This window comes from Clinocottus analis, unplaced genomic scaffold, assembly GCF_023055335.1.
Source record: "Clinocottus analis isolate CAN_PGR_092001 unplaced genomic scaffold, fCliAna1.0.p SCAF_9, whole genome shotgun sequence".
NCBI lineage: Eukaryota > Metazoa > Chordata > Actinopteri > Perciformes > Cottidae > Clinocottus > Clinocottus analis.
Window position 1 is genome coordinate 3233974 of NW_027176251.1, and position 27123 is coordinate 3261096.

Genomic DNA, 27123 nt, shown 5'->3' on the forward strand with positions numbered 1-27123 from the left:
CACCCTCTTCCTTGTTCTCCGCATTGTGCTTTCCTTTTCCGACTGACCCGCTGCAACTGCTAATGCCGTTTCCTGTTTACCTGTCCGGCTCACCGTCTTTGACCTATTGCTCACTACACGCCGGGTCTTTGCTCATCGACTCCACAGGGAGTTTGGCGCAGTTGAGGCAGCACGAGGTAAATACTGCATTTTGACAAACTGCTGAGGAATAGAAATGAAATGTGGATGCCGGCAAGCAGTCGGGGGAGGCCGACTGAACAATCACTGAAACCCTTTGAAAGTTTAATAAAGATATGATAAAGAAGATAAAGGTGCACATTCTTCAATTTCAAGTGTCCGATTGCTTTAGCTCACTCTCTCTCTCTCTCTCCCATAAAAACAAATCCATTTTTTTTGACGATGCAAAAAGGGACTATATCTGGGATGATGAATTCAACCAAACTTCCCCCTTGACTTCTTCTCACAAGTCAAATGAGGGGAAGAATAGTGTACTCAGGTGTCACATAAACGCACGATATCATCACCAACAAACAGTTTTCCAGACACAATCTGATACGTACAGTGAAGTGCTCGAGATCCTTTATATCAAAGAACGTGACGGCCTTTGATATAGATGACAGACATTTTCCTACGGTGAATATGGGGTGAATATGAATGAACATTGAGATGTCACCTCTACAGCCTAGAGGGGAATAAACATGACAAAGACCACCTGAGGTACTTTGAAGCGAGAAGACGTTAAGGACGAAGCAAACTATTCAAAGGAAGTCCTGAAAAAATAACGTTTCAAGGTGAAGGAGACGCCCGTCTCCGTGACGCAACCCTATGAGAACATCATCCTGGAAAACCACCAGGATGTCGTGGTTCCACAGTTTTGTTGTCACTTGGAGCAGCTGGGAGGATAATTGATGCTCCAATTACATTACACGTGTGGAATTGAGAAGGCAGGTCAGGATTAATCTCAATAAACTCCTTGAGTCCACCGGCTGTCATCAAATCGGCATGATGGGGGCCAATCCACGTTCATAACAGGTTCCCTCTTCCTGCAGAGGGCATCTTCCTAATTCATCCCGTCTGTCCAGGTTGCTGATGGGTCGCTAAACTGAATTTCATCCAGTCGTGTAGACGGGGACATGTTGGAAATGGAGATGGATGACCAGAGCCGTGAGGCCCGCTATCCACAATTCCTCAACACCATCAGCCATCCTCCAATAACGCCATCACCAAAGTCTCAGACACTTATGAGAACCACTTCCACAGGCCACTTCCTCTGTCCGAGGACACATCTCCTCGTGTTCATTTACAATGAAAGGGCTAAAAGGGCTTTTTGTGACGGAGGAGGGAGGAGGGGGGAGGGGAGGGGGCAAATGTGCACAGACCTGAAACACACTTACACATCTTTGAGCATTTGTGGAGAGAGGATAGTGGAAAGAGAAGAGGGAAGTGGAAAGAGAAGAGGGGCGAAGATAGAGCGATGGAAGGCAGAAGAACGAGCAGTGAAGTACTTACTTCCCTGTTAATCCGAATCTACAGGGTCCAAGGTCGAGGAAGTGGGGAGGGGAGTAGAAAAAGAAGACATAGAGGCTAGTTAATGAAAGAAGCTTTCGGTAAGTAGGAGTTATGGTTACAGACAGGTGGGAAGAGGTGTGTGTGTGTGTGTGTGTGTGTGTGTGTGTGTGTGTGTGTGTGTGTGTGTGTGTGTGTGTGTGTCAGTAAGTACAGCAGGGGACTGGGCTTCATTTGTTAAAAGATCTCAGTTTTGAATGACTTTATGGCCTTGTTCCTTTACTCTTCATATATGGTTTGCTTTTTCAAATGAAGATTATTTTGGGATGTATTACTTGGATGTGTAACATCAGTGGAGAGCCCGTTCATAAATAAGAAATCTAAACAGGAAAGTTGTTCGAACTGTACCACACATGTATCCATGTTGGGGCCCGTCATTTAAAGCAGGAAGCCAATTAAGCACGTAGGATGCTACCATTATTTTTACAATAGGTACATTTAGACATAACTTAGTAACAGTATGGCGCTGTGTGTGGGTGTGTGTATGTGTGTGTGTGTGTGAGAGAGTTTTGGATTGTGGCCACGCTACACCTGTCAGCGCGACTGTGTTTCTCTTCAGAAGCAACCGATATGTAAAGCAGCCACAGCCATGACGCATTGGACTGCTCTGCATTTGCAAAAAAAAAAAAAAAAAAAAGGCACAGGGAGCTTTCAAACATATGCAAAGTTCTGCTCCTCTTCCGGCAAACAAACACCACAGCCGAGCAAACACTCTGACATTAAGTGACAGAGAAAGAGGCGACGGGGAGCTTGCACTTTTCCACCTCGGTTTTTGAAAGCGCGATAATAGTTCAAGAGAGAGGAAAAACTTTTGCATTTAACCTCCGGTGAAGTAATCACAGGCTGTCCAAAATATGCCTCGCTGTGGTTAATAGGTAGCATCCAGCGCGCTGGGTCAGCCTCGTCGGGGGGGGGGGGCCGACGCTGACACTGTAGTGGCTGCTGAGTGGTGTTTTTCCTCTAACGTCTGCACCTTTGTGCCCTCGACGCTAATGGAGACCCTCACAATAACTACAATCCTAACAGCAGGCCAGGTTTTGAATGCCCTCTCATTGTAATGAACTATCTAAAAGCATCTCGCCAACACCGGCTATACTTTAGAGCGGAATAAAAGAGGGAAAAAGACCCTGTAGTGTCAAGCATTTTTGATTGTATAATTTGGTCAATCGTCAACTTGTGCAGGTAGTAATTTTCTCTCACTGAATTTCTTTTAATGTTCGCTCTAAAAAGATTTTCTCAGAGTCGTTTAAACTCTACCGAGCCTCAAACGGGACTGGAAAAACATCAGCAGGCCTCAGCTTCCTACCGAGTGGCGCATATACACTTTACGGTATTCCCGATGAGAGGCGTGCCGAATAAACCTTGTAAATAAAGAAATCACATCACACGATTCAAATGGAAAAACAACATCTGACAACCATACCAGACAATCCACCGCGGGAACCAAAGCAAGTTTCTATTCGCGAGGACATCTCGTCGTAAAATTGGAAAGCTCACGTTCAATTTCTCTGTTGAATTACGTCACTGTTGCCATCTTAAAACGTGCACTTCCGCTTTCTGAATGAACACAGCCTCCTCTAGTTTTGTATGAATGAGAACACGTATGAATGGGACCGTTTGAGACACATTTGGAGCAACATATACTGTACATGTATTTCGTATGATCAGTGAGAATGCTGCTGTGGCGCTGCATGTGTGGCAGACAGCTGAGGTGAACCGTGGAGAGGATAAACTCCACCGAGCCAATCCAGAGATTGAATAACATCAATCATGTCTATTTAATTTGGGGGGATTTTTTTTTGGGGGCATCTAACAGAAAGGGTCATCTCCTCAGCGGGGCATTAAATGCATTCATCCCACTTTGTTTTAATAAAAGCAATAGCAGAGTTAGTCTGGGGCAGGGATTCGGTGCGGCGATTGACAATCATGGCAGCTGGCAAAAAAAAATAAATAAAAAAATCACTCGGAAGGATGTTTGATTGGATGAAAGCTTCCAGGTGAAAGTGGGCCAGCAGACTGGTGAGCTTACAGGAATGAGAGAGATGGGCTGTGGCTTTGCAGGGTGTGAGAGATAGAGAGATTCAGCAGAGGCTGACTATTCGTATCCCATGTCGAACAGATTCAGAAAAACAGGATTACGCTTACGTCAATGTAGTTGGCGTTAATGTAGTCGGAGTTGGGGTCTCCCAGGAGGGGGTGGAGCTTGACTCTGTGGCGGTCATCTGAGACGGATTGGAAGGGAAGAGCAAAACAAAAGGACTGTTGGAATACAACGTGCACGCAACATTTTCTGTTCATTTGGTATTGAGAAAATATGTTGTTTGTGATGACTTACGTGACAAGGTGTCGTGCCTCCCTTTGGTTTTGTCCTTCTTCTTTGTGCAGTCCCAGCCATCAAAGAAGCTCTACGGAGAGAAAGAGACACTCGCGGATTTTAGGAACAGCAACATCTCGATTAACCATTCATAAAACATCTTGGATAAACATTAAGCAAAGCTTCAATACATCTTTTCTTTTGATTTATGTGTGATACGGAAAATTGGGTTTCACGGCGAGCATGATAAAAGACGATCAGCACATCAAGCATGGCGGAGGAGATCAAGAGCCAGTGTGTCCTACGGAGAGGGTTAGTGGTTTATACATGGAATTAATCACAACAACCCAGTAGCTATTTACCTTCTAGGTTCAACATGTTGTGTCCACCATGAATGAGAATATCAAGAAATACATAAAAAAAATGATCTTAGAATTGAGTTGGAGTGGTTGCTGTGCTGCACAAATTGACCAAACAGCGATCATCCAATCACAGTTCAGCGATTATAACTAGACACGGCACGTCTTGGGATCTTTGGGAACAGGGTTATTGACATTTTTTTTGCCATGATACTTTAGTGCATAACAGTCCCAATACATGCAGTGACAAAAGAAAAGACAAGTCCTGCAGGAAGAGCCGAGAATATAGACAAATACCAGAAATGCGTGCTAAACATATGTAGTGTCTTTTAGAAAGATTTTGCCATAAAGTGCATATTAAAGGCTGCCTTTACACCGTTTTTGGTTTAAAAATGGGGTCAGGTGGAGACACGTCAGCTGGATAAGGCTTCCTGAGTACTGAACTAGCTCGCTTACGATAGCTGATCAAATCTGTCAACGGCAGTTATTTTAGGTCGATGACGAGACATGAGAAGCCGGCTTTTGTCCATCTGTGTCTAAATTCAAGGCCTCCACTATCACTGGCAATGTTGTGTGTTGTGCTCTTAGAGCAGATGCTAGTTTGCGACTAAGATTAGAATGAGGTATATGAAGTCTGCAGCCCCTTCAGATCCTGCACACACACACACACACACACACACACACACACACACACACACACACACACACACACACACACACACACACACACATATATCAGTCTACCCCCCGTGGTTTTCAGCCACTGGGGGAATTTGGTGAAACTTTGCCCAAGTATGCATGCTGAGCGGGGGATTACAACACAGTTCCCCCCACAGAGAGCCAAGAACCAGCCAAATCCTGCCCGGGATTACACCCTCCTCCCACTTTTTGCTCCTCTATCCCTGCACACTCTCTCTCTTTCCCTGAATCCCTCTCTCTCTCTCTCTCTCTCTCCAGCTTCATCACTTTCTCTCTGCGTTTCTCCCTCACTTCTATTTTTGACACCAGACCGCTGAGCTCCGTTTCTCTGCTCCCACCACTCCTCTCTGCTCGGTCCTCCAGGGAGGAGAGGGGAGCGGGGGAGAGGAAAACACAGAGAGAAAACTGCGAAAGAGTGGCAGTGTATGGAAGGGGGAGGGGAAGAGAAACAACACAAATCTGTGTAAAGATTGATTTGAAACCCTCATTGGCAGGGATCAGTGGGTGGGGTTGGTTAAGAGGATCACATCAAAAGAGGAAAATTAGATGAAAGAATTAACGACACAGCCCAGTACAGCCCTGAACTATTGACATCATTACACTTAAAAGTGTCATCAACGTCCCACTAGATTTCCTAATGTGCATTATTTTCGGCCTCACAATACAATTTCCTTTTCGGAATCACTCGATAACTAATATGTCACCTTGTTTGACCAGGAACGCTGATGAGATTCATAATCCCAGCATATCCTGTCATGTCATAATCCAATCAGAGATGTCGGAGATGTGATACAATTGGGACACGGGATTTAAAAACAATATAATAAACAAGCCTGAGTCACGCTGCACTAAAGGTAGCATCAGGCCGCTGTTTTCTTTTCGAAATAAGCGCAGTAATTCAGTTGCCCCTGGTGGAACAAGACGTTGTTGAATCAATGAGTCCATCATCCTCGCTCACCTCAGCCTGCGGCTGCAAAGCGGCATCATGAAAGTTTGGAGCTCTGCTGCTGTGGACTCGTAAGCGTCTGTGGTGGGATTATGACGGGAGTGACAGCAGCCGCCACACATGCGAGCCCCTTTACAACTCACTGTAAATGTTTGATCAATGGTTTTACACAACATAGGTATTCTTCGGGGAAATAAAAACCTATATCTGCCGGGGGGGAGTGTGATATGATACTCCTCATCATTTTCCTTCATAATGGAGAGAGACACTCTATCAAAACATATACTCTAGCAAAGAGGAGAAAAAAACAAAAAACAAAGCAAAGAGGTGTGTATTGATTTTTTTGAGTGGAGTGTGTTTTGCCCGTGAGGGACAGTTTAATGAGTCTACAAGCAGAGTTCCAGAGGGGCGAACCATGAACCAGACAAAAAAAATGTTTTCTCTTTTCATAAATGCCAACGGCTGCGGGCGACAGGGATGGACTTCTCCCCTGGGTGGTATCTCAACTCTCAGCCACAATCATTCCACAGGGGAGGGGAGAACTCGACCCTTTGTTATGTGCCCAGAAACATACAGCTAGATATAGCAGCTAGTGGGCCAGCAGAAGGGGAGGAGGCGGGTAAGCAATGTATTACCAAAAAAAATAACATGTGTATACATCCAGGTCAGTTCAGGACTGAAACCCCACGATGAGTTGATGCCAAAAAGAAACTAATCCAGTACTGATCTGTCAGGCAAACCCTAAGGATTTAACAACAGTACTGCTGCAAGCAGATTCTGAACCATCTTTGTTAAGATGCAATGACAACGGCTTGGTTGATTATAGTGTGTCTTAATGGGAATTAGAAATGCAGAGCCCCCACTCAATCATCTGATTTGGACATTGCAGAAAGGCAATCATCAGACATCTGCTTTGTGAAGATCAACATTCAGTGGTCCTCAGAGACTAATGGCTTTCTTCGGAAAATTATAGAGCATTTACGTTCCAAAATATACTGCATAAATACCAACATTGCGACTAGGATTAGGTTTGTATGGAGCCAAGAGCTCTTTTCATCAATTCTGTACCCCTTCATCTTCAACAACCCCTCCAGTCTCCCCTTTCCTCTCTTTGCTACTCAACAATCTGTCAGCAGTGGACAGGGGACTCACTGTCTGGAGCTCCACCAGAGACGATTTACCTCATCAGGTCTGTCATGGTGACAGAGGTCTTCTTCGGGGCCTAAATGAGGCCAATTTATTCATATGCCCAGCAACAGTGTGATTCCTGTGCCTTTTAACCTCACTAATTAATTTTAGTGGAGGGTATGGAGGGCGCATGGATGATGTCAGAGGAGGATTGATGGCCTCCCACGCTGCTCTCACAGGAGTCATTACATCTCTAAGCTAGCAGTTACCCACAGCATGAAGTCATTTTCACACGATCCTTCTTTAAACTGACTAACAGACGGTAAAGATACCCAAAACGCTCGCTTTTTAAAGCACAATTTAAGCTCAATTGTATCTGCTGGCCTGAAAAAACCAGGCTCCGGCCCCCAATCCAATCGGTTATTTCTTGCTCAGTTTACCGAAAGTGGTGACAGGAGGAGACACACTGGATCCACGCCAGAATCCAAATCCGCACCTTGAAAAAAGCTCTGCTCACAGCTCGGAGTTTGAATGCATCGGCTCGCAGCACTCTGGAGGTTATCGCCAGCGTTGGGTGTCTGTCATGATTGGACTTGGTTCTTTTATAACATTTTTTGGTGCCTACACTGCAAATCACTTTTCACAAGATGTTTCGGGAGATATCAGGAGGATATTTCAGGTCAGGAAGGGGTGGGGGGGGACATAATCTCACCGTTTCTTGGATGTGGGGCTTGACATCCGCCCTCTCTCCTGGCTGCGTTGCTTGCATTTCAAGCCTTTTTTAACTTGTCAGTTTTCTCTGCTGCGTTAGGACTGCGCAGGTTTAACCAGGCATGGAAGTACATCAGTGTAGCCACTGTACCGGACCTTATGGTGAGGAGGGAGCTAACCCACAAAGCACAGTCTTTTGTCTTTGCTACAACCTCCAACCAGGCAAGAATGAGATCATGGATACAAGAGGCTAAAATAAGTTGTTTATTCCACATGGTGACTGGGCTCATGAGGGCAAGGAGCTCAACGGACTTTGGGGACCTTCTGTGTCTTGGAAACGTGTACAGAAGATCCCGGGTTACAGCTTTAGAGGCATACTTGACCGGGAGGAAACCTCAGGATGCACACGTTTGAGAGATGACACACTCCAGCTGCCATGAAGAAGACGCTTTCTGCTGTGACCCACTTAAGGTGTTATACAACAGTTGGACTGGATGAACGGATAGATGAACTGCAGACTATGGATTTTTATTAGTAGATAACAGTGAAAGACCTAATATTATTCATATACAATAACTTGAAGTTTCAATGAAGATGGTGACCTTGTGCATTCTTGAGAATAGCAGGTTTTCTATGACTATGTATGCCTCTATTTGAATGAATCTTAGGGGCTCCACGAGCTTGAGACTTGTATTTCTATAGATAAGACACAGAACGCAATAGAAAAACCCTCTCCATGGCAAGGAAACTGTTCTCCTCGCGCGGGAACCCAGTTGCCATAACATTATTGACAACCACAAAAGAGAAACTAAATGAAGAGTTCATATGTTCAATGTTAAGTAGAGGTGAAAAAGCCTCCAACCTTGAGATCGTATTAAGTGTTTTACTGCAATTATAGTGTGAAATTATATATATATATATATATATATATATATATATATATATATATATATATATATATATATATATATATATATATATATATAGTGAAATTACAGGGTTGGTTAAGTTGGTTATTTCTGAATACAATCACAGTCTGAATACAGACACCGGTGCACAACTGAATAGTAAATATTTGCATTTGCTATTCATTTCACGTTGTCAGAGTGCACGAGTAGCAGTTGTCCGTGTTGTCTGGTGCTGTGGAAGCGAGGCGTGGACTGTAACGTCGCTCTCTCACCTCGTACTCCTGTTTAAAGCCGTAGCCCTCGGCGGTCTTCATCTGGTTGATGTGCTGGAGAAGGTCAGCCACTCGAACGGCGGGGTGGAGCTGCCCCGTGTGGTAGGGGGAGCCTTTACGTCCACACTGGTGCCTCGGGGAGCCTCCCAGCAGGCTGCTGGCCTCGTTGACTGAACTACGAGCGTCACCTGAGCGAGACACATTTGCACATTTCAGCGGGAACTCCGGGATGAAACATTCATGCACGAGACCGCTTGTGATGTGAAAAACATGACATTGCCCGTCACGTAAAGACATTCTGCGCGCTTGATGCCGACACATACGGCACAGCATGGGCAACAGGTGTGTTCGCTTTGATGAGGTTTGTCCTCGTAATAGATCTCATGGAGACGTGACGGCAGCTCGGTCTGCAGGAGACCGAGATCTGAACCAGCTTTGGAGTGAACACGTCTGTCGCTGCCTCTCCGCGAGACTGACAAAGAGATCAAGAGGAAAAGTACTGACAAGCCTCACAAATCATTTCTTTCGATTCAGTCAAATATCTTACTTTACTTCAGCAATTTTCCCCTTTTTTTGCAACCTTTCCGAGAGATTTCTTTTGTCAATCAGCTGCGGGCAGTGCAGGTTGTACCAAAGAGCATTTTTTTCACACAGGATGACGACTGTCTTTCACAATACTTTAGACATTTATGGGGCGAATGAGTGGCGGTCAACGGGATTACAAAGTGAGGGACGCTGCATGTTTGGTTTGACGTTGCTGTCTGTTGTGGTGGTCAGCTGGTATGTTTGTGCACACTGCTCTTTGCGTGTCTTTTGTCTTACTGCGGGTGCCACAGGTGTGAGCGTCCATGAAGGAAAGGGCCATTCTTTCATCTTCCTGTAGAGTGCTCTGGTCTGTGAAACTGCGCTCCATGGAGCCCATATGGCTCTTCTCCTGCCGGTAAGTAATGGGTGTCTTATTCATGTTCACTGGTTTCCTATTCACGGATAAAGAAAAAGAGGGCGGGGGGAGGGGAGGCAATAAAGGAGGGATTGTAATAAACAGTGAGTTCATGAGAGAAAGGCATAATTTTGTGTTTAGTAATAAATAATATGGAGGTGAACCGAAATAAAAAAAGGTGATAAAGAGAGGAAATAGTGAGAAAGAGGACATCCGCTGCCTTATTGTTTTCCCTTGGCAGCTTTATGATTGACAGCCAGAGCACAAGCGTGTACAGGATGGACCACAAAACGATGGGAGAGCAAAGGGGTGGAGTCACTTACGGATAGTAAGAGTAGTAGTCCCTTCTGGCAAGAGCGCGGGAGAAGGGGAAAAAAAAAAAAAAAAAAAGAATCAAGAGAAAGAAGAGATGTGAGATGAAAGCAATGTCAGCCGAGGCCAGAATGTATCGATAACAGTGATAATGAGATCCGTCCTCTTTGCGGACGGCCGAAATGACACGCGCACACGCGCAGATTGGGCGCCGGCGGAGCCGACCAGAGCGAGGTACAAGAATGAATATGTCCCACTTCAGGGACTAGACCACGTGCTTCCTGTCACAGCAGATTCAGCAATCAATTCTCTTAGAGCGAACTTCACGGTGGCTTAGCAGAGGGACGCCGGACTCATGAGGGGAGCAGTGGCGACTTGAAACAACATTATTCAATATTAGCCTGGACGCCGTGTCAGCCGTTTAATAAATGATTGCTGGAGCCCCGAGTAACTCACTATTTGGCATGGCGGGTTCTTTAGAATACAATGCATCTCATTTCAGGTTATTTGAGACTTAAACCCCACTGGCCTGCAGCCGCCGCTACAGTCAAGCAGAGCCAGAGGTGGAGATGATCTACTGTAGACCTGTGGGATCATTGGCTAATAATCTCTAAAAGCACACCTTTTCCCCTCCCAATTACCATCTCATTTAAGAGTCAGGTCTCTGCTCGGTGAGCATAATTAAGTGGCTAATTGAATTGCATCCGCCTTTAATTAGTTGCTTCACACTCAGATAGGCTCTGCAGACGAGAGCCGCCCCCCCCCCCCCCCCCCGTGCATTGTGAGGGAATGGAAACAACGCCGCGCTGGCTGTTGGTCCAGCTTCTTCCCTAAACAAGCGTGACCTTTTCCACAGTTGATTACTAAAGTGTGCTGGAATAAAACATAAACGAGAAAAAAAAAAATGTAAAAAATGTGGGGGGGGGGTGTGGTGTGAGTGTACCTAAAGAGGCGTGTTATGCACGCAACAATTATCGGCAGACGTTTACCCTTTCTTAATGATGATGATCACGGCACCCAGCAGAAGGATGAGGACCACCAGACCTCCAGCGCACACCCCGAGGATGAGACCCATCTCCTCAGAGTGTTGGGTAACCTCCAGAGCCTTGCGGTGATCCTTGCAGGCGGCTGGAAGCAGAGATACAGATGCACAGATTTAAAAAGAAGGAGAAAAAAAAGCACAATACAAATACAGAAGATGAAGGAATGAGGCTGCAGGTGCTGAAGAAATGAGTCACAGGAAAGTATGAAGCAAAGAGTGTGAAAAATGTAAATGCAGAGATGAGAGGATTGGAAATTCACAGCTTTGAGGAAGTTATTATTCATGAACACAAATCTCACAAATGTAGACTTTTTACATGACACTGAAAACATTCACACTGCTTATCTTGACTATTGTGACAAGAGCCACTGAATTATGATGATCTTTTTAAAGCCAAAAACTACTTTTCAATAACAATTGTGTTTTCAAATAGCTGGGGAGGATGAAAGACACAAATATAAAGAAGTGAGGCAGGCAGTGATTGTCCGTGTTGTCCAACCCAACAACACAACCTGCAATCCTCAGACTAACATAATGACAATTTGACAAGCGACATGATTGGCCTGCAGAACGAACGCTCGGTTGTCTGAGAGGTTTCAACCGGATACTTTTCAGGATTGGTTTACAGGAACGGAACAGAGATGGGAGAATGAAGCGAGGTGTAGAAGAGTGAAACTATTTCCATGAGAGTTGCAAACATCTCAGAGTCAGACAGGAAACTCATTTCCTCAGATCCATTAGTCAAGTGCAAAAATCGCTCGCGAGCACATTGTTCTTCAACCTTGTGAGGTTACAATGGAGCATTTATGTGCGATGATACATACGCAAAACCTTTGAGCTGCACTTCTATACAATACTGAAGTATTTTTCCCAGTCGCAGGTCAGCCATGCAACCCGACAGTATAATCTCAAGGTGTCCATTCGTCTGCTGGCTGAGGTCGTTATCATAATAGCGGGTTATTCATTTCTCTGGCATAAAGCTTTGTACATATGTAAATGGTGCCGAGCAGCGGGCCTTTTCTTTGTCTTGTTCTCGGGGCCCACTGATCTAGTTTTTCTTGTGTGTCAGCCTGTCCTCCAGGCTTTGACAGCCCCCGAAACTATACCCTTCTCAGTCTATTGGAAAAGCACAGTCTATCTGGAGAGTGGGAGAAGAAGTCAGAGCAGGCCCGAGGATAGAGCTCTATCTTGCAGCCTGCTGGGGAAGAATCAGATCTGGGGCAGTGGAAATGAAAACAGAGCCATGTTTTAGCCTGACTATCTGCAGCCCCCCGGCGGTTTTCATTTTCACTTTCCGGGGTGCTTTAGAATCCTATACCGAAGATGAAAGTAGCACAATATTTCATTATTTGGCAGAATTTCTTACTCAATGATGAGTGTTTGGCATATCTGAATGTGGAAAATGAGTCATTGGCTTGATGTTTGAAAGGAGCTGTTCCTTCTAAAACTGCTCAGGATGTGGCTTTTTGGATCGCTACCTCCATGTAACATGTTGTTCCAAAAAAAAAAAAAAAAGAGGGACATTTCTTCCATGTGCCGTTTAGTGTATAGACGTCACATCTGACAGGTATATTTTAGCCAGACTGAATCAAAGACCGACTTGTTCTTGTTCTTTTCTCCCCTCACAGGGCCACGCCGGCGTCCACAGGGGCCTCGCTGTCTGTGAGCTACTCTAACTGAAGATAACACAGACTTACTCCCGTCTCAAGGTGCTCCCTTCAAAAAAAAGAAAACAGCTGCAAACTCAGCACTTTCTGGTTATTTTATGCTGTGACTTCATTTAAAATTACATGTACAAGTGAAATACAGGGGTGCATTATATTGACTAGAAGTGAAGATTAGCGGGGTGGGGGGGGGGTGAAAAATCAATTTCAGCTTTCTGACATTTTGGACAGATAAGGCGTTTTTGCCACATTTAGCCTCAAAATTTCTATTAAGCCAAACACGAGCATGAAATAGATTTCCACATGAATCCATGCACCTGCCACCTGCCCGATGGTGGAAATTGGCACTTAGAGCAGGAATGGAAGTCTATTGTTGTGTTGAGCCTGCCAGAGGATCCTTAATTAAACTGTCACCTGGAAGTTGAAATGTAATCTCCAGCTTTGTTATCCCAGCCAGAATCATTTGCCTCCACTTTGCTTGTGATGGGCTGCTTGATAATAACGGCTTAGGACCCGATGATGCAGAGGCTATGTTAATGGTAGAGGGATCACAGAGATCACAAACAGCCACTACAAAAAACCTCTGACCTGTCGCACCTTGAAATTGGAAATCACCCTGAGAATTTCCCCCCCTGGCAATGAGTCTTTTAGGCTCTATTTTTACCATTACATCATCAACGTATGTGGGTGATGCAACGCTGGCAATCTTATAAATCATTTCTCTCCACTGCACACTTTGTTTTCTCTTCCCCTCTCGTCTTTCCATTTTCATGTTATTGTTCTTTTCTCACCTATTTATTATTTTAACCGTTAGCGGTCCATCGGGTATTCGTTTCTTCCTTCCCGTTGCTTGGCGTCAACGGAAAAAAAAAGAAGAAAAAAAGGCAAGCGCACTGAAAAGCCCATTGGTGTGAGAAAGCATAATTAATCAATGCCCAACTGGGTGTCTGTGTGGGGCAGATGGAGTGAGACGCTGAGCTGAAATGGCTGGCCTTGCCTTTTGGCTTTATGCTTGAGGAGAGCCTCATCTCTTTCATTTTTTACTCACAAAAAAAAAAAGAGGCCTTCCCGCCAAGACAATTTACTTGCAAGGCTCTGCTTACTGTTGCTGTGCTGTGATAACTATAAATACATGACTTTTATTCACCATGATCTGACAGTGTACTACAGCAAGAAGGGCTCTCCTGCCATCAGGACTTAGAGTCAATTTCCGTGCCCTTTTCATGTCCCCGTGAATCCAAAAGCTGAGGTATAGAAGAGGAGGAGAAAGTGGCGGGGGGGCGGGGGGGGTCTTTCTCATTCTGAGAGGCCAACGTAGCTCCATCTGGAAGTTTTGATCTGGAGGACCCTTCTGGACCTTGTTGATGTCAAAGCCCTCAGATGTAGCCGTGGAGTACGCTGCTGATGAGAACAAAGAGGCTGCCTTTGATATAGTCTGTCCCGGCGTCTGCCCCCAAACAAAAAGGATGAAAGCCTGACCTTAAACCCCTCTCTGCTTGTTGCCCTTTCCTCAGGAGGCCCACTGCTAAACAATCAAGACCAGTCAGAGAAAATGTGTCCAGATCCCCACCTTTTGTACTCAAAGAGAAAGGTGAGCAGAGATGCAGTATCGACGGAAAACGAAACAATACTGTGAAGATCACACTCTTCATTTTCTTTACCCGACGACAAGGAGAGAGCAGACGACATCACGAAGCGCTCAGAAACAATGCAGGGAAAATGATTCCAGGTCACAGTGCGTTTGCGTGGAGGAGAAATATTTGTTGAATTACCTTTGCGAGCTATGCGGATGCAGTTTATTCTGGATTCCTGAAAGAGAAAGACAGACATCAGAGGGAGCGGTGCCACTTTGCATCTTGCATAAAAGCGATAAAAGACGGGAAATACTGAACTGAGACATAGGCGTATGTATCATATTACAAATATGACCACAGCAGAGAAAAAAAACATATTGAATGAACATAAAAGAGGAAACAGGTGAGGACCACATCTGGAACCACAGAGTTTTTACCCAGACTAAATATTCAAATAAACATGAGTGGGTTGCACTACGCTTCTTTGAAAAAAATAAAACATCATTTACTTTATAATATAGACAAAGATGAGCAATATTCTGACACAAAGAAGAAATCACCTCAGAGTTAAGAGTCTTATTGATCCTTATGAGATTGCAAAGTGTTTAAAATCTGAGTTGTGTGCGTTTGAGAAAGATCGGATATTCTAGCTGAAGGAGAAACTACGAGAGTTGAAAAAGAGAGGAAGCATAATTAAAAGGAGGGATTCAGACCAGTGCACCATTATAAAAAAGGAATTAATTTTATTCAAATTCCACTGATGACATCTCAGTATTATGAAAAGGACCTTTGTCAAACAGCGCTAATGAGATCCAAGTCTGTAATCCAATTCCATCCTGCCAACACTTGGAGGACATGCATTATCAAATTAAGATTTACAGATGCTAATTCAGGCATTATGGGGCAATTATGCAAATTTGCACATTCGGAAATGAGCAAAGAGCACTTTCCTCAAACTCCAGTTAAATAGCTTCTTTTTTTTTTTTTTTTAAATTGAAAATCCATTTCACACTGACAGACACTTAAACAAGTTCTTAACATGGAGGTTTGATTTGAAAATACACTCCCAGGCTGTAGACAAACATGTTATTTGTCAGACAGACTGTCATTTTCACAAACAAACCGCCAGGACTCAAAAAGACTGTATATATTTTTCCCATTATTGAATGCTCTTTGTTGTCCTCTTATTGATATTCCTGTACCGTGAGCTATCAGAAATAAACTATTTACTGTGCAGGTTGGTAAAAAATCCAATGCAACAATTGTCAGCGCATTGCCTTTTCATTTAATAACTATTCTTTTGGGATTGTTTTGTTTTTCGTCGTTAATATCAGTGTTGGAAAGTAAGAAAGTACAATTACTGAAGTCAAATTTGGAACATAAGACACACAGACATGGAAATAAGTTTATTCCTGATACGTTCTTCATTCAGTCCTTATTTACTCTGTATTGTGACATCAGCGTGCTACCATGCTCACTATGGCAATGCTAACATGCTACCATGCTATGCAGGTATAAGCTGAACCCTTCTCCTCACAGGTGTTCAAAATCAAAGTAAATGAGCAGCCTGCCCTGGCCTGCTTGTGGTGCATTGTGGGATTTGCAGTTTCTCTCCCAAATTAAAGTGAGCTCATCTCACGTGAGAAACAAATGCAATAATTAGAGAGTTCTAATGTTTATCTCAACATTCATATCGGTCGTTTATCCCGCCTGCTCACTGCAAATGTGTTTTTTTTTCTGCATATTATGTGCAGCTAAACAATGCTCCTTTTTATTTTTTCATGTGCTTTTTATTACAATGAGACCAAAAGTTGTAAGTACAGTCTGGACAGTCTTTTTCTCGCCTCAATAGGTAGGTCTCACCTGTCACTGAGGCAGAGGTCAGGGATCTTGGGCTTCAAAAGGTTGGTGACCACTGAGCTACACCATATGCTGACCTTTATTTCACTATGCCAACATATCATAATTAGACATCTGGTCATAAACCAAAGTATTGGACAAATAATAAATTGTCTGTGATGAGGGTGACAGGTAAAACGTTTAGGGATCAGCTGATCAAGCTGAAGTAAAATGTCTGAAAACTGAACTCTCAATTAAAAATTAATCTCAATCGTTCCTGTTTACCTGATCATTTGAATGACAAACATGAAACAAATTGCTTTGTATTGCATTTTTACTATATGTGACTGACTTTTTAAGCCTTAAAAGCATTATCCATGCACAAAATGCTGATTCATCTGAGCCTGCCTTCCATACAGAGAAGGCATCGGAAACCTTACATTCATTCCTTTTCAGCGTCGGCAAATTAAGACACACATTCTGACTTATATTCCACTGCGTCCATCTGATAGATAGACGCAAATGTCTGCCACATGAACGTTTGAATTGTTGCGCGCCGGCTCGGCCGAGGAGTCGATCGGCCGGCTCCATATTGTGGGACACACATCACACGTCAGTCCGTGCTGCGGCGGTCACGCCAGAGGGGCTGGCGGTTCCTGGCAGCTCTAAATACAAAAACTCAAACGCCAACATGCAAACGCGGGGGCTCTACGGCACACTCAAGGTTGTTTTTTTTAACAATGTGTGCGCTCGTGCGTGCGAAATCGGGAGACGCAAGCGCCGATGTTACGAACGACGACGGCGCTGTGACCTGCGAAGCTACCGCGCGCGTGTGTGTGTGTGTCCACAGTATTTCAAGTACTTCTTTAGATGAATCCATCAAAGCAATTAGAGAGGCTTGACAGCCCCTCTCGAGATAATTAGCATGGGTAAATGCCAAATATTATGGGCCCCATATACTGTTCAAACCAGTCCCACTGCTGTCAGTTGTAGTGGATTAGAGGCATTGTTATTTCACACAAACAAATTCCAGAAGAAAAAACAACACCTAGACACTTAAACAGACCACACATACTTAGGCTGACAATATGTATTTTGATAAGGGGTTCAAGGTGCAAATCATTTAAATGGAAACTTTATCACCACGTCCAGATGCAGAAACCCTTATCTGCAATTGTTTTATCCAAGTAAATGTGTGACGGCTTTTAATGCCAGCTACCCTTTCAGTTCAAGAGCAGGTACCGGTTTGTTTTCTCCATCTTCAACAAAGAGTGGGCATAAGGTAATTATGTTTCCATCTTCTGAATAAAATCCCACTATAAAAATACCCCACAGTACATAAATATGCTAAATGCATTCATGCTCCCGTAAAAAAAAATCTCATTTAGGATGCTAAAACTCTTTTTTGGCCTACATTTCTGCAACAAAATGAGTGTTAAAATGTAAAAGGCCTGAAATACATAATTGCACACAGAGGATAAGCAAGAAGACAAAACACAAAAGGAAGACACAAAATAGCGCAAAATATGTTCGGAAATTCCAGTTCAGAGTCAAATCATAACATCTGCTTTGTGGTTTTAATAGATTCTCTCATTAACACTTTTACATAAATCTGTTATGGAAATATAATTATTAGGCAAAAAAAAAGGCATCAGTGTCATAATGTATAATTCTGTTAGTTTAATTGCTGTTATGTAATGCTCTTTTATGTTATCTTGAGTTCTGTGATTAGCACTTCTTCATGCGTCATGTTCATGTTGTCCCAGCATTGCTGACATGTCCTCATTGCCCTGCTGTAGATTGGTTATCCGCCCAGCAACTAACAGCCCCGCTAGCACTGCTGAACTGAGTGAATTGAGCTCAATCCTAAGCTTTTTAGCTGACATTCCTCGTGGATAAAAACAAAAAATACAATCACGTATTGTGCCTAAAACAGAGCAAATTGCACCCAAAACAAATACACTGCCTCTACAATAAAGCAGCATCTGCAATTATGTTTTCCATTTCGTCTTTCTTTGATCGTTTCCCGACAAACATTTTTGTGCAGCCGTGAAAATGAAGTTCCTTCCTTCCCGGCACCCTGTCGCTGTTCCTCCAAGAGGAAATGGTTCCAGTGCCGTAGTCCCAACCCGACACTGACGGCCAGATTTCAACTGTGACTGTTACTGTATTTCCAGGCGAACGGCGGCAGCGTTTGAAGGAGCGGGGACAGTGTTGGCCGTGTGAGTTGGCACTGCGTTTCCACTCATTGTGGGTCATGGATGCTGGCCTCCTGCCAGGCAAAACAAAACCTAATCCCATCCGCCGGTAAAGCCAGGCCTCGCCGATCTAATCCCGTGCTTAGTAGCCCAGTTGTGTGAAGTGCTCACACTGCACTACCGCCGTGTATTTCTCCACTGGGTTGGAAGAAAGATCCTACTGGGGTCAATGGGACTTTAACCACTGACGAGGCTGGAAAAAGGTCGCACAGACCAGTAACCCAGCTCGCATGTGTTTATTCCCACATGAACACACGGGGCTTCATTATGACAACAGCCCTCAGCTCGGGCTGTGAAGATTAAAGCAGCAGCGGTCTGCCGCTGATCATCTGCACCTGTGCCCAATTATCTTTAAGTAATTGCCTCGCCCAGGTAGCAATTCTTCCTGTAATGGAATTTGGAAAGGTAATGTGGCGTCCTCTGGGTATGACTGGCGACCGGAGGGCTTTGTGTGCACAAGAGTGTTGAATTGGAAATGAAAACAACAAAACTGTGTAAAATAACACACTGCTTCTCAGCTAACAAGGTCTGCCACCAGCATTCACAAAGTTTCGTGTGATTTAAACACGAACCCTGACATGTAAAAAAAGCTTTAAGCCGGGTTTCCTTCGGTCTAGAAATACTCGACTGATTAGGAAGAGAAAGAGATGAATAGATAAGGGCATTCGTGAAAGGGCCATTGAACGAAGGACATGAGGCAACAACAAAAAGGACAAAAGAAGAACAGAATAGGACCGACGCCGAAAAAGCACAGGAAATAAAAAGCACAGGGAAGTGAAGTGCGTTGTTGACTGAGTAATCCCAGCTAATCACAGCTTTGCTAGCTGTAAGTAATTGCAAGTAATTCCCTGTTACACCGCCAGCTCAATATGTTTTATCCAACAACCCCATTCATGGCACAAATACTCTTTCAAGGGGTTGTGAGCCCCGACAATGCCAATTGTCCTCCAGACACAACCGCAGCATCAGTAAATACAGATACTCATTAACGGCACTCATTCATTATGCTGAACACTGTAGTTGATATAGAGCGTTGCCGTATCTGCTGCCCCGCTGGTGGGAGTTAGCAGTCACTCACCCCTCTGAAGTTGCTCATAGCCTGGAAGTAGACAAGGTAGCTTTTTCGCGGGTCCAGAGGGCTGTTCCAGTAGCCGTTGTAAGTGTGATTGTCGCCCACAGTGAAGGGACTGGCCTCTGGCAGGCTGCTGGGTGGCAGCTCGGCGGTGTAGTAGTGCGGCGTGCCGCGGGCCTGCGCCTCGCCGTGGGACATGGGCAACGGGAAACACTCCTGAAGGCCCAACTCTCGCTTTACTTTCTTCACGGTCTCCTCTTCAACCACCACCTGGTACGTACTGGACACAGAGTGGATGTGCGCCTTTAAGTAACATGTGTTTAGCGCAAACCAGGGGTTCTCAAACTGTGGGGCGCGACCCTCTAGTGGGGCGCGGAGGTATTACAGGTGGGATGCGAGGATTTTTTAAATTTTTTTTTTCAAAGAATCCTTTTTTAATCCCAGTGGGGGAATTATTCTCTGCATTTTACCCATCATCCTTAGTAATGAAGGAGCTTTGTGCTGCTGTGAAGCTGTGGGGCGCCAGTGTCTTGCTCAAGGACACTTCAACATGAAACTATGGGGAGGAAACAGGGATCCAACCAACTTCCTTGGAATATTTTTTGCCAAATATGAGTTATTTTTTGCACATATATAACTTTATTTGCATTGTTTCAACAAAGTGATTGCACATGTTATTAGTTTTTGTCAGATAGAGCGATCTGGTTTACTTGAAAGGGATTTAATTTTCTTTAATCTATTAATTAAAAAAGCACGGAAGGAGGAGTCTCAAAAAGTTGGACCATTTTGTTCCCATGTTGTTGGAGCGGTGGGGCCCAACAACATTGGGGCGTGACAGAAAAAGTTTGAGAACCACTACTTCAACAAAGATTGAATATATGAGCGTTTGAGATGATTCTCTCACCTGACAGGCGCCCCTCTGCCTTGGGCGGGGCGCAGCAGGACAGTAATGGTGCTCTCAGTCTCGCTCAGGGGGGACGGCATGTCTCCGTAATCAAACGTTGGCGCTGTGGACACAGAAACGCAAATATTGGCTAATCCAGTGGTTCGTTTAGTCCACCTTAATCCATTTTTAACAATCGCCTCTGCTTCCTCGTGAACATGTTCAGCCCATCAATATCTTGTGAAACTGACAGACCTATTAGAGCCACCCCTCTCTCAGTGCTACTCTACTCCCATGTCATCATATTGAGTGCTGAATTTCCCTTCTCGTTGTCTTGCATACAAGACCAATTATCCCTTCTGTGTGTGACGCTAAATTTACAGAGTTTCTCACTTGAAAGGTTACGGCCAAAGTCGTGCTCCTCCCTGGAGATGTGGCAGCCCATTTCTCTTTCATATCAGTAGTCAGTTAGTGAGACGAAGGAGAGCAAACTATTCACGAGGAATCAATGATTATCTTATTAAAAAGGCGGTTTGCTCACGCCGCAGCAGAGAAGAGCTGACATCAATTAAGGTGAAGCATTAAAGGGAAACTCAGTGTGCATTTGTTGACATTAAAGGTCTGCTGAGGTTTGTCGAACTAAAAGAGGGTTTGATGCCTGCTGCCAGATAGCATCCGTTTGAAGGATGGTTGCGTGTCAGCCACGGTGGTGCACACGTCTTTAAGTGTACGGGCGAATGAGGAAATGTGTGTAGTGGGATACTCTGCGGTGGGTATTGCTTGAAGATGCTGACAGTAGTAGCTGTTGAAAGGTGTTCAGTGTTTGCTCGCTGTCAGAGCAGATTTGAGAGACACTCAGTGTAAGTGAATGTTCTGCACCGTGGGCCAGTGGAGGAGGTTGAGGATGATCGGCAACGACTTTTGGACTTTATCTGCGGTCTGGCTTTGTGCCGGCGTGCTGTCTGACACACAGCCAGTAAGCAGTGATTGTGCACCAAATCTATAATTAAACCAACCGGACCCCCTCTGTAAGGAGACGAGGCAGAAGGAGCGAATAAATGTGCGAGCGTGAAAGGGTGGGAGAGGCTGTGCTGTGCGTTCCTAAGGGGCGTAATCCCATCCCTTAACAAGCACAAATGCATCATTAGGAGGAAATAGAAACACCAATGCTGGTTTTCTATCACCAGTAATAAGCTCTGAGACTCTCGGAAGTGACACTCTGGTCCCGGGAATGTACTGCATCTTTCTTTATACGCAACACACAGCAGAGTCCCCCCACCCCTCTGTAGCATTTCTCTGTTTCCTACGAGTTAATTTATGTCTTGAGGACTGTGAGATGACAGTGTGTCAGGAGTTTGGGGAGGCAATGGGAAACAGCTCTTACACTCTGGGAGCAGTAGTTTTGCCTCTGCGAGAGAAGAAAGATGTGAAGGTCAAAAGAGAGAAAACTCAGATCCTAATTATAGGATAAGTCTGGCGGTGCACCTGCATGGTGCACCAGTGCTAGAAGGTGACGGCACACGCGCGATACGGAGAGAGGCGGCCCGTTTCCATTTCTATTTTACAATCTCAAGGCAGCTTTCACACGCCCTCGAGCGCACACACGCGCTCAGTCAGCGAGCGGGGCTAATACCTGAGATGTTAGTGGTGATTTCAGTGAGGGCGGTCTGCCCGAAGCCCTTCACGGTGCGCGCTCGAACTGAGATGAGGTAAGTAGTTCCCGGGTGGAGGTTGGAGAACATGTGGTAGGTCTCATTCTTCATCTTGGACACGGTTCTTCTCGGCCCCGGGACGTTGATGCCTGGATCGGACGACTCAATGCTCTGGTAACTTATCTGTTGAAAACCAGATGGCGTTAGGGTAAGATGGTGAAAAAGCAGAGTCACCTTAGTCAGCCTCATTATTGCAGCTGCTCACCCAATTTCGAGTGATAAATTCCTACTGATCTGCTGAGGTCATTACCTCAAACAGCTCTGTCATATAAAGTCATTTGACTGGCTGATTGATACGATTCACTTCACTCAGAAATTAATTTGCTTCTCTAAATCAATGTGCTAATTGCTCGTGTACCTTTATGGTTTTAGAGGAATACTGTGGGACTTGATTGGCATTGGCAGTGTTTAGTCAAAGTCAAGCAACCTGCCGTTTTTCAAAAGTAGTGAGTGGGAAATGATTGACTAAGTAATGCATTATAAAGGCCGTGGACCGCGGCAACACGCAGTAAAAAAACTGAATTCAAGTGTTTAAATCAAAAGCACTAAGTGTTTATGAGTTTAATTAACTCTTTGATTAAAACTCAAGAATTGCTGTTCATAAGTGTCCTTTAAAAAGCGACATTTTATGAATTTTTTCCTCAAGAGGTGATTTTCCTTGCCTCCATAGTACTCTCAAGAGAATTTCCACTTATACTCTGTGAAATAGTGGAGAGCTAAATTAGGTGACCTTACCGCAATCAGACAAGGGTGAACATATTAGGATATACAGTACATTAGGGCTGGGATGGATCCACTTCATTCAAGGAATGAACACACAATCACTGCTCATATGCATGTTATATGCGCACACACACACACACACACACACTAAAGATGCCACTCAAGCCAAACCAAAGGCTTTGCTCATTATCATAGAAGAGCTTAATGACTGTTCATGCCTCCTTAGTGTGGAGATAGAATTAGGAGCCATCCAGTGACTAAACACAGACAAACCTCTGTGCTTCCTCTACAAAGGCAGACATAAAAGAGGTCTGACAGTGCGATGAGCAGTGAGCAGGGCTAGCAGAACAGCATGGCGGCCCATGGGCTCAGACGGTGGTCAATGGTTTAATCTGAGAGAAATGAAGAGGCTTCTTTTACAGCTGTGTATCAAGTGCTCTGCATTAGCTCAGAAAGTTCAGCACACACACGGATCCTGTGCATTCTCCACTTCAAATGTCAAACCACGGATCCTATTTAATAATATCCTTGAGGTGGCATTGCAATTGAAGCCAAGGGGGGAAAAAAAGGCTTGAGGATACTGATGGCTCACTGCAGACAGAGGATACATAGGAAATCCTAAATCATTATCTGGCTAAGCAAAAGGCCTGACACAGGGCTCTGTTTTAATGGCACAAAACCAGTGTTAAGTGATGGGGCTTGACCAAGAGCACAAGGTCAGGCACAGCAAATCAGAATATTGCTGCTTTTTTTTTCCCCGTACACATGGGCAAAGCGCACCATGCGCTAAATGGTTGGGTGGGGAAGAATACAAAGTGGAGTAGAGTGGTTCGCTGATGAAGAACATGTCTGTACTGTGCCAATTGTGGTGGCAGTTGAAGACAATGGCTCACCAAATAGAGAGGAAAGTACTTTAGCACTGGGCACACCAATACCAACGAAGGAAAAGGCTGATTTCAGTTACAGGAGCATGCTAACGTTACATAATGTTGCTTGAGATTTAAAGTACAAATGCGACTGGACGTTTTGTCTGTGTGCAGTCTGAGTATTAAAAGTGACATAACAACATGCTGCACCTATAGCTGCTGAAAACTAAAAATACACTCGCTGACCAAACAATCTGACCACAAGGTCAATTTGGTAGCACGCATCTTCCTCAGCTGATGTTTGCACAGTTGACATGAAGTCAAACTTGAACTTTTCTCTGCACTTAATGGACTTTACATCAATCATGGCATAACAATTTAACCCCCTAACCCTAAATTGTATTTGAAAAACAAATAGAAAAAATAGACTCCGAGACATTTTTAAATGCTATAGCTGTTCCACAACCAAAAAAACACAAGAGAAAAAGTTGAAGAAATGGATTAAAATGTGTACTAGTGTGTTTATCTGCTCGAGCTGAAAGCGCAAAGCCAGAGCTAATGCATGTCCGGCTAACTTGCCTACAGATCAAGGGAGAGGGTTAGCATTAGCTGACATTTTGTGTGACATTGTGTGACGTAACAGGTTACGTAGAGAAAAGAAAAAAAGTAATAATTGTGAAGTATTTACCCACCGTCAAGGACACGGTACTGGATGCTACTTATATCATAGCGCATTAGCTGCTCTGTACTGCACGTTATTGGATTAGAGGAAACCTAACAGTCCAGTAATGCTAGCCAAGATGGCCGTTAGTGATTAGTTCTCATCCTTAAGGCATTTCCTTTAGTGACGTAAAAGTAAAACAAATACTGTTTTAATAAACAGTGAAGCATAAATCTCAACCTTGCTCGTCCATGCAAGTCAACTAAACTAACAATTAAGCTAACCACGCTGGCAATCTTTACATTTCTGAGCTCACCTCATATTGGGTAATAAGGCCGTTGGGCTCGACGGGCTCCTCCCACTTCAGGAAGATCATGTCATCCAGCGGGGTAAAGGTGAGCGACTCTGGCGCTATGCCTCCGGGAACTGTAAGAAATTGACAGAACAAACATTTGTCGGGGAAATTGAAGCGCTGATCCCACGGTGGGTTTTTCCCTGTCAATATCACAGACGTGAATGTCACAGTAGCTCAGAACAATGCACCACATGAGACACTCAGACGAGAGAGCAGCAGGCGCAGAACATCAGATAAGGACACAGTTAATTTAAGAACTGCATTTATTATGTAACCGCAACACAGACAAGACAAAAATACACTCTAAGAAGGATACAATCATTTTCTAGCAGTCTTCAGTTGAAATATATCTATGAATGTGTCAGACACTGGCACACTTGTTTCTGAATGGCAGTAGGAGGACAGTCAATGCATGAACATTCAACATTAGCCTCTTTTAACAGTTTTTTTTGGGCCATTTGGTTGCAGCCTCAGTCCCCTTGGTGTGTGTGAGCGCTGCACAGAGAAAGATTGTTATATGAGACTCAGGCCTGAGGCTGAAGCCAGAGCCAAACAGCTGAGTCAGCTGTTATTCTTTGAATCGAGTTAGTCTGGAGGAGAGAGTTGCTTATTAAGGCTTTTGGAAGAAGCGTTCAGAATTGACATGTACTGTATGTGCGTGGGTGTCTATATATATCCAATCACTTCTGTTAAAAAAAAAAAAAAAAGTTTTAAATTCTATTGCGTTTTAATTTTCTCTTGATGTTTTTTTTACATCCTTCCCCGTACTGTATGGATCTTTTTCTGAAAATCTTGTTTGTTTTGATTTTTGTTCACGGCAGAATTGATTTCTCCCTCAACTGCCATGCAGACGATGTGCCGCGGCACAAAAGAATAATAGGAGATAAGAAATAAGCACAAAATCCTATCTCAGGGTTGCCAGAGACTCAGATATAATGTTTTCTCTGTTATGTTATTTTCGTCTAAAAATGAAATGGATCTTTCGTCATGCTGATTCCGCCGCAGTCAGATGGTCACCCTCTGTATTGTGTTCAAGGATATGCATAGTAGCTGTTGTTAATGTTTGGAAATATGTAGCAAATGTACCACATATGAAACAAAACTGTTTTATCTATAAACTTCGATGTTTTCCCCACATGTACCCACTTAAATTAGGTTAAACAACATCATAAAACCTCAAAAAACAACCTTTAATGTGATAGTAAAGTAGTAATCTCATTGCAGGATACAGACTGTGGTGTTGTTGAACTGTACTGACATTATAATGATGATGTTCCTATTATTGTGTCAACCCCATTAATATCAATGAAGAGAGGCTACATTAGAGAAAAGACATCTTTTTTTTTATATATCTCCTGATGAAAGTTGGATTGATTGCATGTTGTTAGACTGCATTTGTGTGCCTAACACTCTGGTAACTTAATGCATATTAATGTTAAAAGATCAATTCTGACAAGTGTCATTTTTTTTGTTTTCCTCTCTGCATCCATGCTATCTTTTCTGTAACCTCCGCAAGAGACTTACTGTCTTCCTCGGTCTGAAAGGTGACCTCTCTGCCCTCTTTCTTTCCCTCGGGGTTGGCCAGTGACAGACGGACATAGATGCCGTGGTAAGGTGGCAGATCACGCAGTGTGAAGCGTGAAGCGTTGTGTTCCACTGCCAGGCACTCGCGCACAGTGGTGTTGTGGCCGCCGCCGCCTCCCGCCGTGGTGTAGCGGTAGCAGAGGGACACTGAGTAGGTGTGGCAGCGTGTCAGGTTGAACGCCAGATTCTCCCACTGCAGGGACAACTGCCTGGGCTGGATATCTGTGGCTGCGAGGCCCCGCAGCGCACGCATGGGCTCTGGGTGGGAGGAAGATTGAAGTGGGAAAAAAGAAAGAACATTTAGCAATAAACAGAGAAGTTCTGAAGGCGTAATACTGGATTCTAGAAAATTATACCACAGGTGACTTCATTTAAATGTGAAACATGTGATTTCCTGGCATGCCCATCATATAACACTGTCACTGATCCCGAGACTACCCTCGCAGTTCTTCGCTTGTTTTCCCTCCTAGATGGCGCGATATTGCCCCGCCACAACATGGAGGTTGACAGTTTGCTGCCAGCGCAACACGCCCACATCCCCCATGGCAAAGCAAGAACTTGTGCCAATTGTGCTAATTAATTGGACAGGCTGCGGGTTGCTGTCGCACTCCCACCAGTCCCCGCCTCCATGTCGCTGAGCAAATTGACTCTCCAATAGTTTTACTTCTTTGCCCTGAGGTTTAATCCACACACACACACACACACACACACACACACACACAAATGCCAGCGCTT

The 27123-nt window shown here is 44.3% G+C and overlaps 1 protein-coding gene across 4 annotated transcripts in view; it reads right to left on the reverse strand.

The window, feature by feature from the left end:
- Positions 1-27123, reverse strand: part of ptprub (protein tyrosine phosphatase receptor type Ub) — a 147377-nt gene that overhangs the window by 16435 nt on the left and 103819 nt on the right. Inside the window, exons 8-20 of one of the 4 annotated variants that reach the window (XM_068569310.1) lie at positions 26329-26646; positions 24766-24875; positions 22121-22322; positions 20509-20611; positions 19611-19884; positions 14634-14670; positions 11145-11283; positions 10167-10190; positions 9726-9880; positions 8904-9091; positions 3902-3971; positions 3712-3788; positions 1510-1527 (exon numbers count right to left, since the gene is read on the reverse strand). In XM_068569310.1, the coding sequence (XP_068425411.1) occupies positions 1510-1527; positions 3712-3788; positions 3902-3971; positions 8904-9091; positions 9726-9880; positions 10167-10190; positions 11145-11283; positions 14634-14670; positions 19611-19884; positions 20509-20611; positions 22121-22322; positions 24766-24875; positions 26329-26646 (1715 nt within the window). The remainder of the gene's footprint in view (positions 1-1509; positions 1528-3711; positions 3789-3901; positions 3972-8903; positions 9092-9725; positions 9881-10166; positions 10191-11144; positions 11284-14633; positions 14671-19610; positions 19885-20508; positions 20612-22120; positions 22323-24765; positions 24876-26328; positions 26647-27123) is intronic. The other 3 variants (XM_068569312.1, XM_068569311.1, XM_068569314.1) reach the window with 3 other exon arrangements.